This window comes from Marmota flaviventris, chromosome 2 (genome assembly GCF_047511675.1).
Source record: "Marmota flaviventris isolate mMarFla1 chromosome 2, mMarFla1.hap1, whole genome shotgun sequence".
NCBI lineage: Eukaryota > Metazoa > Chordata > Mammalia > Rodentia > Sciuridae > Marmota > Marmota flaviventris.
Window position 1 is genome coordinate 120,421,095 of NC_092499.1, and position 9,692 is coordinate 120,430,786.

Sequence of the window (9,692 nt, forward strand, 5' to 3'; positions counted from 1 at the left end):
AAATTGCCAAGACTGTGCTTGAACTTGAAATCTTCCTGTCTCCTGAGTCACTGGGATTACAGGAGTGTATCACCACATGTGGGTCTTTTCTTCTTTTTTTGCAGTACTGGGGATGGAACGTAGGGCCTCAGGGATGCTAGGCAAGCTCTACCCCTGAGCCACGTCCCCAGAGAGTTGTCTTATTTTTTGAGTTTCTATTAATCTGGCATAACTTTTCAGTGTCTCTATGTTTTTGGTGACACTGCCGTGTTTGGCGAGGACAGGTCAGTTCTTTTGTAGAGCGAATCTTGATCTGAGTTTGTTTTCCTCATTATCAGATTTAGATCACGCGTCCTTGAGGGGGACACCCTGACAGTGATGCTGTGTCCCACTCAGAGCCTCCAACCAGGAGGCACCCACACTGCCCGCACCCTTGTTGGGACGTTCACTTGCAGCACTGGGTTGAGACGGTGCCCACCAGGCCCCGCCCCTGTGAAGTTACTGTTTTTCCCTTTGCGATTAATAAGCATTTGCCAACGTTGAAAGGTCAGGCTGAGGAAGAAGAGCCAGAAGAGAGCCTGTGAAGGGACAGCCCAACCAGAGAAGAAAAACCAGGAGAACATTCTGGGTAAGGGAGGGAGTGGTCAGGCATTTTGATCCAACTCTGCCAAGAGACCAGTCCAGAAGAGGATGAAAAGTGGCCATTGGGCGCAGCTGCCACATGCAGGTCAGTGGGCATCTAGTCAGGCCTGATTTGGGTGGAGCCATGGGCCTGGAGTCAACTCACTGTGAGTCAAGGGTGAAAGGAGGCGAAAATAGAAACCAGGAGGGACAAATGCCCCTTTTGGGAAATTCATGGACTGGGGAGAGGAGGTGGGATAGGTGGTGATGAAGAGCTGCGTGGGGACGGGGAGATGATTTTTAATAGGTGGAGGGGAGGGGACTTGGGATATCAGAGTGTGATAAGAAGACACCAGATGAACCAGGCACGGTGGTGCACACCTATAATCCCAGGGCGTAGGAGGCTGAGACAGGAGGACTGTGAGTTCAAAGCCAGCCTCAGCAACTTAATGAGGTCCTAAAGCAACTCAGTGAGACCCTGACTCTAAATAAAATACAAAATGGGCCGGGGATGTGACTCAGTGGTTGAGCGCCCTGAGTTCAGTCCCTGGTACCAAAAAAAAAAAAAAAAAAAGACACCAGATTAGAGGTGGAAGTCCTAGGCGATGGGCAGGGCCCCAGGTGGGAAGTGGAAGCAGGATAGCAGATGCCATTGGTCTGAGTGTGACGGGGAGGGTTCCAGCCAGAGTCCAGTCTGACGGCCTCTGTTTTCTCTGCTGAGGAGTGGATGAGTGGGGTCTGTAGGGACGGCTGGGCACACGGAGGGGAATGTGCCAAGCTGTAGGTGATCCCTGGGGTTGGGGAGAAAGCCAACTGACCAGAGGAGTAGGTGGGCAGTCAGCCAAGAGGGCAAGTCCAGGGTTGAGCGCACGAAGGCAGGAGGGTCCTGGAGGACGAGGAGGAAGTGCAGGCTCAGTGGCGGGGTCTCCGGGATGGCAGGCCACTTGTGCAGCGGGTGCTAGAGCATAGAGGAGTGGAAGGCAGGGGCTGGGATGTCAGGGGAGGTGGACAGTCAGCACCTGGGGAGGGGGGAGCCCAGGGTTGCTGATGGGCACAGGGCTGAGAGGGAGCCGGCAGAGGTGTTTAGACACAGGGTGGTCTAGGAACTGGGAGGCAGGGGATTGACTGGGGATGGTTCCCAGGGAGGCCTACGTCACCAGGGTCATGGCAGGAGTTGCTTGGGGTGGAGTTGCGTTGGACACCAGCCGGGACTTCCAACTTCATAAAAGAAGGACAGATGACAGCACGGAATTGAAGAGGGGCACTCCAGGACACTAGGACCCTAAGAAATGGCACATGTGACAAGGAGGGGGCACCATCTGGTCCCAGGGAGGGAAATGACCCCCTTTGTCACAGACTCTAAGAAATGGGGAGTGTGAGGAACAGAACAGAGAGTTCTGGAGAAAGCTGAGGGCCATCTCAGGGTGAGCTAGTTCCCCATCAAAGATGGAGCGAAGGGACTGTTCGGAGCAGGAGCGAGACTTGGACCTGCTGGGGAGTTGGGGGGGCTCACTTTGCCCATGAGAGCTGTGCACAGGACAGGCCACAGGAGCAGGGCAGGAGGGTGGGGCAGGTACTTGGAATACAAGGAGGCTCTCAGGGTCTCCAGGACTTGGAGAGCCCCACCAGGAAGGTGGGGGTCACAGCCCCAGATCTGGCCCCTAGCAGCACGGGGCTCACAGGATGGGGGTGAGGAGGGAGCACCTGAGGTTTGGTTGTCTCATGGGAGTGCTCTGCTGCTGCTGGGCGGGGCTCTACCCTCTGTTCTGGTCCCTAAGTGGCTTGAGGCACGCCCAGATCGCTGCTGGGCCAGGCCCTCCTCTCGCCTGCTGGCTGCACCGAGCCCCCAGCGGGCCTTGTCCTGAGACCAGACACCGTGCTGCCAATCCCATTTGTGCTACTGAGGCAGTGGACCACTTTGGGCAAGTCCTTGACTGTTTCCAGCCTTGGTTTCCTTATCTCTATAGTGGGGTGGCCACTGAGGCCCCCTTAGAGCCGGCCGCCCTCTGGTTCCTACAGTGGAAACCTCTTGCCTGGTTCAGATCAAACTCACTCTGAGTCATGGCTTGGTGGGTGCACCCAGGCCCCCCCGGGCTCCCAGCCTCCTGGGTTCCTAGGGGTGAAGAGGTCTCTCCAGGATTTTCTCAGCCCTGGGGCTCATCCATGGATATATGGGGCTGGAAATCTTCCCTACCCCTCCAAGTTCCCTGCCACACTGTCCCCTAGGAGTGCTCTTGGCCATAGCACAGAAGTGGCTTTTTATGGCCTCATCCTCCTTTATTTGCCTCCCAATCCGTGTCTGAAATGCCACCAGCAGGCAGATATTCTTTGAGCTGACATGGATCTTTAAATACCATGCCCTGGGAAAGAGGTCTGGGTGGGGCCGTCAGACAGTCACACCTTAGTGCAAAGCAGTTGGCCTAATCCTCTGCCAAGGGGAAAAGAGACTCGGGCAGGGGGAGGTGTCCAGAGCCAGAGAGACAGGTGACAGGGGCAATGGGTAGAGGGCCCCAGGGCTGTGTGTGGTGAATCCCTTCATCTATGACCAATCCCACTCTTCCTTTCCACTCCTGTCCCCAACCTTTAGGCACCCTCACTGATAGTGAGGAGCTGGCTTGGGTGTGACATCATCCCTCCCTTACCCTCCCCAGACCCAAGGTCCTGGGACCCCTGAGCATGTCACCCAGTTGCGGGTGGGAAGCAGCAGCTGAGCTCTCAGGGTTCCACTACTGAGCACGAAGCCTAGAATCTCTTCGCCGCAGTTCAGGCGCCACGGCAACTGGAGGAAATAAACACACTGGGTTTCACAGTCCAAGTTCTGCGGTGATGTCATCCCCAGCTCCAGCCTTCTGGGCCCTGTGGCTGGCTGCACCCCAGACAGCCTCCGCTGCTCAAGCCAGAGGACTGTCTTCCTGCTCGGCCCCCACATGGTCTCTGAGGAGGAGTGGGGAGAGTGGTCAGGGGGGCTGGGGGCAGGGCCCCCCCAGCTCCTTGCCTGAGGCTCAGATTCGGCTGTAGCTGCTGTCGGCCCCTCCCTGGCCTTATCCATGATGCGGCCCAAGGAGGCCCCAAACTACGTGTTCTATGCACAGCACCCAGAGAAGAAGGTGCAGGTGCCCTCATGGCAGGAGGTGAAGCAGACCCCTATCATCATGGCCATGATCAAAGGTGAGAAAGGCCCCACCCCCCGGGCTTGGGATCACTCCCTGAGGGAGTCCCAGCCTGCCAGTCCTGCCTCCTGCCAAGCACATCTCTCAGCCAGATTCATCTCAAAAAAGCCTTAGAGTGGTGAATCAGGAGCCTTTAGCCTAATCTTGCTTACTCTTCTTTCCAGTGCTGGGAATTGAACCCAGGGCACACTAGGTGAACACGCTATCCCTGAGCTACACACCAGTCCTGGCTTCAGCTCTTCCATTTCCTTTCAATCTTACTTTCAATGGGAACCAGACAAATTAATTCTTACCATATTGTTAATGACTGCTTATTCCCCTAAGTAGGAAGTGGGTTAAAGTCGTGATGACATGCTTAGGTTCTGCTAGCTGAATGTCTCAGAATTATCACATTATTGTCTTGTGTGACTTGGGCAGACTTTTTTTTTTTTTCTGTTTTCATATTTTACTTTGAAGTTTCCACTTCTCTTTTTTTTTTCTTCCACACACTTTTTTATCGGTGCACTTTATAGTGTACATAATGATGGGATTTGTTGTTATGTATTCATACATGCACACAATATAACAATATAATTTGACCAATATACTCCCTAGCACTCCCCCCTCCCCACTGTCTCCCATCCCCTCGTCTCTTTCCTTCACTGATCTCCCTTTGATTTTCACAAGATTTCTGTCCCCTGTCACCTTTCTTTTCCTTTTTCCTCTTTTTTTTTTGGGGGGGGGGTGTGTGGAGAGGGAGGGTTACAGGGACTGAACTCAGAGACACTCGACCACTGAGCCACATCCCCAGCCATTTTTTGTATTTTATTTAGAGACGGGTTTCACTGAGTTGCTTAGTGCCTCACTTTTGCTGAGGCTGGCTTTGAACTCGAGATCCTCCTGCCTCAGCCTCCTGAGCCACTGGGATTACAGGCTTGTACCACTGCGCCCAGCTCCTTTTTCCGCTCCATCTTCCACATATGAGAGAAAACATGACCCTTGACTTTTGGAGTTTGACTCATTTCACTTAATGTAAAGTTCTCTAGTTCCATATATTTTCCTGTAAATAACATAATTTCACTTCTCTTTATGGATGAATAAAACTTCATTGTATATTTGTACCACGTTTTCTTTATCCGTTCATCCATTGATGGGCATCTAGGCTGGTTCCATAGTTTGGTTATTGTGAATTGTGCTGCTATAAACATGGGTATGCAGGTACCACTGTGGTACAATGACTAATCCTCTAGGATAAATACCAAGGAGTGGTATAGCTGAGTTATATGGTAGTCCCATGCTTAGTCTTTTGAGGAATCTCCATGCTGATTTCCATAGAGGTTGTACAAATTTATAATCCCATCAACAGTGTAAAGTGTTCCTTTTTCTCCATATCCTCTCTAGCATTTATTATTATTTGTATTCTTGTCAACTGCCATTCTGACTGGTATGAGATGAAGAGATCTCAATGTAGTTTTGCATTTTCCTAATTGCTAGAGATGTTGAACATTGTTTCGTATATTTTTTGGCCATTTGTATTTCTTTTTTAGAAATATTTTTAGTTGTAGATGTATGTAATAAAATAATATTTTACTTATTTATTTTTATGTGGTGCTGAGGATTGAACCCAGTGCCTCACACGTGCTAGGCAAGCGCTCTACCACTGAGCCCCAGCCCCAGCCCTGTACTTCTTTTTTGAGGAGTGGTAGACTGATATTTCTAAGCCTCAATATTCTCATCTGTAAGATGGGAAACAAGAGCAGCTCCTTTTCAGGGTCGTCTGGGATGCTTCATTGAAATAAATTATCAAGTGCTTAGCATGGTACTAGGCTTAGAGAAAGTTCTCAATTAATTAATTTTAACTGTTACCATTCACCATTCTTACTCTGCATTGTCTGCCCAAGGGAAACTGCTTTTTATCTAGGAATACTGTCTCTTTCCTAAGGAAGCAGCTGGATGGCAGTGGATTTGTGGTAGTAGGCTATCTGCAAGAGCCAAGACCCCCCCGCCCCCCCCCCCCCCCCGTGTTCTCATGAGTCACTGTATTTGGGGCTTCCTCTGTCTCGGATCAGTGGACTCAGGCTAAAGGCTGCCTTTTCTGTCCTTACAGGTCCAGGGCCTGCCAAGTACCTCCGGCCATCCTGCACAGGCTACGTAGACCACGACACCTCCATGTTCCAGGAGCCCGCGTTTACCCTGCACAGGCGGCATTCAGAGAAGCGTGAGCAGCCATCACCCTGTCATGCTTATGGGTGTGGTCACTGTTGGAGACTGTGGGTGCAGTGAGAGGCATGGAGCCACCCTCTGTAGCCACAGGCCACAGGGAGCTGAGGCCTGCCCTGAGAGGGGCAGAAGGAAGCGCAGGGATTCCTGCATGACCCAGCCCCTCTGAAGGCTGCGGTGCAGCCAGCTCCCAGCCACACGGCCCGGGGGACCTGTGGCGGATGTTAGCACCGTTGGTTGGTAGAGCAGGGCTTCTTTTCCACCTCACCTTTGGCTGGGACCCCTTGGCTCTGGTCGTCATGTTCTGCTGGATTCGCTTGGCACAGTGGCTGGCAGGAGTGGGGGCAGTGGGGATGTGGTGGGAATGGTGGACCCCAGAGCTTCCCAGGTGGCCTAGAACTTCTAGGAAGGGAAGGGAGGGAGCAAACAGTCCTAGAAGACCGGGGATGCTGGCCAAGGCCAGTGAGAAAAGAGGCTGGACAGGGGTGAGGCCATGTGTGTCTGGGGGGTCTGAGATCTAGGGTGTCTGCCAGGCTCCTCCCTGAGGGGAGGCACACCCTTTTTGGCAGGGAACTGCCCTGGCCTGGGCTGGGCCCTTTCTCAATACTAACAATAGCCACAGGGGCTATTATTACGTCTTGGCACCAACCTCTCTACCTAAGCTTGCAGTGCTTGGCCCGTGTGGCCACTATTTTATTTCTTCCTCTGAACTAGGTATTTTGGGGATGGAACACAGGGCTTTGTGCATGCTAGGCAAGTGCTGTACCACTTAGCTACCTCCCCAGCCCAGAACAAGTCCAGAATAGCAGGTCACGTGCCAAAAGTCCCACTTTATGGATGAGGAATCAAGGGTTCCAAAGACCCAAGAGTCAGAGGATCTGAAAGGAGTCCTTACTTACTCCTTTTGGCTCACGCTGGGGCAGCCACTGGGGCTGACAGGGTCCCTCCTTGGCTCCCTACAGGGGTCACAGATATATGCAGCCCTGGGCCTTGCTACTTCTTGGATCCCAAAATAACTCGGTTTGGAATGTCCAGCTGCCCGCAGGTCCCCATGGAGGAGCGCATCTCCAACCTGCGTAAGCTGTGACTGGAGAGGGCGAGAGGCAGGGAGGGAGGCCAGGAGGAGGGAAGGGTCAGGGGATGGGGATCCTTCCTTAGGACTTGAGCAGGGTCAAAGTAGCAGCATATTTGAATGCTGGCATCTCCTTGCGATGGCACATCGAGACACCCCTGCGGCACGCTGTTATCGCCATGTCTGTCACAGTGTTTACGCCTAGAAGCCAGGTTATGTATTATGATGTCATGGGGCTCACGTGAAGGCTGCAATAATTGCCACGTTAAGGAGCTCACAGGCTGTAGTGACCTCAGGATGTTTTCCTCGTGTTGCCACAGGGACAACGTCAGCGCACTAGCAGCCCAAGGCTGATGGCCCCGGTGGTTTTTATATGACGACACAGTATCACAATCCTGGTGTCAGGATGGCCTAAATGACCATCTTGCTGCTGAGCGCAGTGGTGCACACCTATAACCCAGTGGTTCAGGAGGCTGAGGCAGGAGGATTGAGAGTTCAAAGCCAGCCTCAGCAAAAGCAAGGCACTAAGCAACTCAGTGAGACCCTGTCTCTAAATAAAATGCAAAATAGGGCTGAGGATGTGGCTCAGTGGTTGAGTGTCCCTGAGTTCAATCCCTGGCACCCCCTCCCCCACAAGAAAAAAATGACCATCTTGCTGTCCTCTGCCTGTCACCCCATTCAGGGGTCGGATGTCCCTGTCCTGGTGTTGAGATGGTGCTGAAGCCACAGCTCCCTCTGGACCCATCAGCTGGGTGCCAGGGCCTGGGGGTCCCTCCCCTACCTCCCCACTTTGCTCACTTTCAGGCCTGTGTCCCAACCCATCCCCTTGTCACTACAACTTGGAGAAGATCTGTCACCCTGGGGAACGCAGGGCTCCCCAGTATGCTTTCGGCTACCGGTGTCCATTCAGAGTGTTGGACCCCAACCCAGCTCCCAACCAGTACCAGCTGCCAGTCTCTCTGGGGCCCAACAACCCCGTCCATCGAGCTGCTCCCTGCTATAGTCTGAACTCCTCTAACAAGAACTGGTTCTACAAAGAGGATGTGGCCAGAGGCCCCGGCCCCGCCATGCATGCCCGGCCCGAGCCGTCCATCTACCAGAACCGCAGCCCCATCTACAGCATGGCCAGGCGCTTCGCCTACCCACTGGACCACACCCTTCGTCCTGGCCCTGGCTCCCACAATGTTCAGGAGGTCACTGTGCACAAGCCCCGCATGCCCTCTTTCACCATGGGCGTCAAACACTCCCCCAACCTGTGCCCACTGGTCACCGACATTTGTGACTGAGGTCCCTGCTGGTGCACTCACCCTCCCACACACAGATGTTATTTTTCTTCGCCAAATTGAGCAACTTGATTAAGGATGCAAGTAGCAGAGCTAGTGTTGAGCACACGGAAGGCACTAGATAAATATTTTTATTTATTCATTCCTTCGTTTCGCATTCATTCCTCACTGCTGGATTCCTTTGGGCCCTGTTCTGGGTGAGGGGCTGGGATACTGGGAGAGGGACTGTGCATGTTGTCAAAGAGGGGTTCCAGGCTGGCTCACCGGGGGAGCCTCACATCCTCCACAAAGCCCCGGCAGGAGCCCCGGAGAGCTGAGTTCTGGTCTTGACTCTGCTACTAACTATCATGTGGCTTTCTCAGCTCCTGCTCTTGCCGGGGCCTCAGGGTCATTCTTTGGATGGGAAGCGGGTAGGCCTGGAAGAGGTTCCCCCAGTTCAGAACTGCACGACTCTGATCCCTGCCAGTGACTAGAACCCTTTTACTTTGAACTGGGAGAGGAGGGGAGGGTGTGAGAAAGCAGGGAGAGACCATTCTAGCTGGGGAGGGGGAGGACAGGTGTCCTGGGGGAGGGACCCAAGAGGATAAGGTGGGACCAAAAGGGACAGGGAGTTGGGGGTGGTTCAAAGCAGCAGGAGCCTGTGGTGCCGGAGGCTGTGCTAATACTGGGAAAGAGATGGTGGGCATTGTGGGGGGGGGGGGGGGCTCAGGCTTTATCATGAGGAAGTTAGCCAGATAAGACACAGTGTTTCCAGAAGATTCTCTGGGCAGTGAGAGAAACCTGGCCACAATAAGCACAGCTAGAGGTTGCGGTCAGTTGCTGGGAGGGGATCTGAGTGTCACATGCTGTCTTTGGAGAGTCTCCCTTGCTGTGTCCCCAACCTTAACAGCCTAACCCAGCAGAGGAGCTCTGACCTATCCAGGAGGGGGCAGCACTATCTCAGTCTTCAAGTCCAGGCCTGAGCCCACCTGCTTTGGGGCAACAAGTGCCCCCACTCTGTTGACCTTTGGGGAGACTGGGATCTCCGGGTCCGGTGTTGGTCTTTCCCTAGCTCTCCTTCTGCTTCCCCACCCCACCCTCTGCCTCAGGAAGGGAAGAGGGAAGATCTCCACTGATCTGGCAGCCTGAGGCCAGTGAGATGCCCCAGGCTGAGGCTGGGAGGGCAGGTGGGAACCTTGGCAGGGAGAGGAGAGAGTGAGGAGAGCCCCCAGACCCAAAGGCTCAGGAAAATGCATGTTGTCCTAAGGGCTGAGGGACATAGGAACAAAAGGTCACCTCAGAACCAGTGTTTAATGGCTCATCGTTGTCAACTTGAGCAATATCCAGTTTTTTGAAAATATTTTTTAGTCATAAATGGATCTTTTATTT

At 53.4% G+C, this 9,692-nt stretch overlaps 1 protein-coding gene across 2 annotated transcripts; it reads left to right on the forward strand.

Annotated features, from left to right (window-relative positions):
- The first annotated feature begins 531 nt into the window (after positions 1–531).
- Cimap1c (ciliary microtubule associated protein 1C) lies at positions 532–8,469 on the forward strand. Of its 2 annotated transcripts, none has more exons than XM_071608482.1 (4): positions 532–706; positions 5,857–5,967; positions 6,932–7,045; positions 7,846–8,469. In XM_071608482.1, exons 1-4 carry the CDS (start codon positions 670–672, stop codon positions 8,325–8,327), a joined length of 744 nt encoding a protein of 247 aa, XP_071464583.1. In that variant the 5' UTR covers positions 532–669; the 3' UTR covers positions 8,328–8,469. The 2 variants fall into 2 exon arrangements, with proteins under 2 accessions (XP_071464583.1, XP_027781950.1); XM_027926149.3 differs by lacking the exon at positions 532–706 and adding an exon at positions 3,539–3,768.
- The last annotated feature ends 1,223 nt before the right edge of the window (positions 8,470–9,692 follow it).

Bases quoted from the DNA above. Each gene is read 5' to 3' on its own strand.
- Cimap1c (XM_027926149.3), top strand. From the start codon at position 3,648: ATGATGCGGCCCAAGGAGGCCCCAAACTACGTGTTCTATGCACAGCAC. The intron at 3,769-5,856 runs GTGAGAAAGGCC...CTGTCCTTACAG, and splicing joins CATCATGGCCATGATCAAAG to GTCCAGGGCCTGCCAAGTAC. The intron at 5,968-6,931 runs GTGAGCAGCCAT...GGCTCCCTACAG, and splicing joins CAGGCGGCATTCAGAGAAGC to GGGTCACAGATATATGCAGC.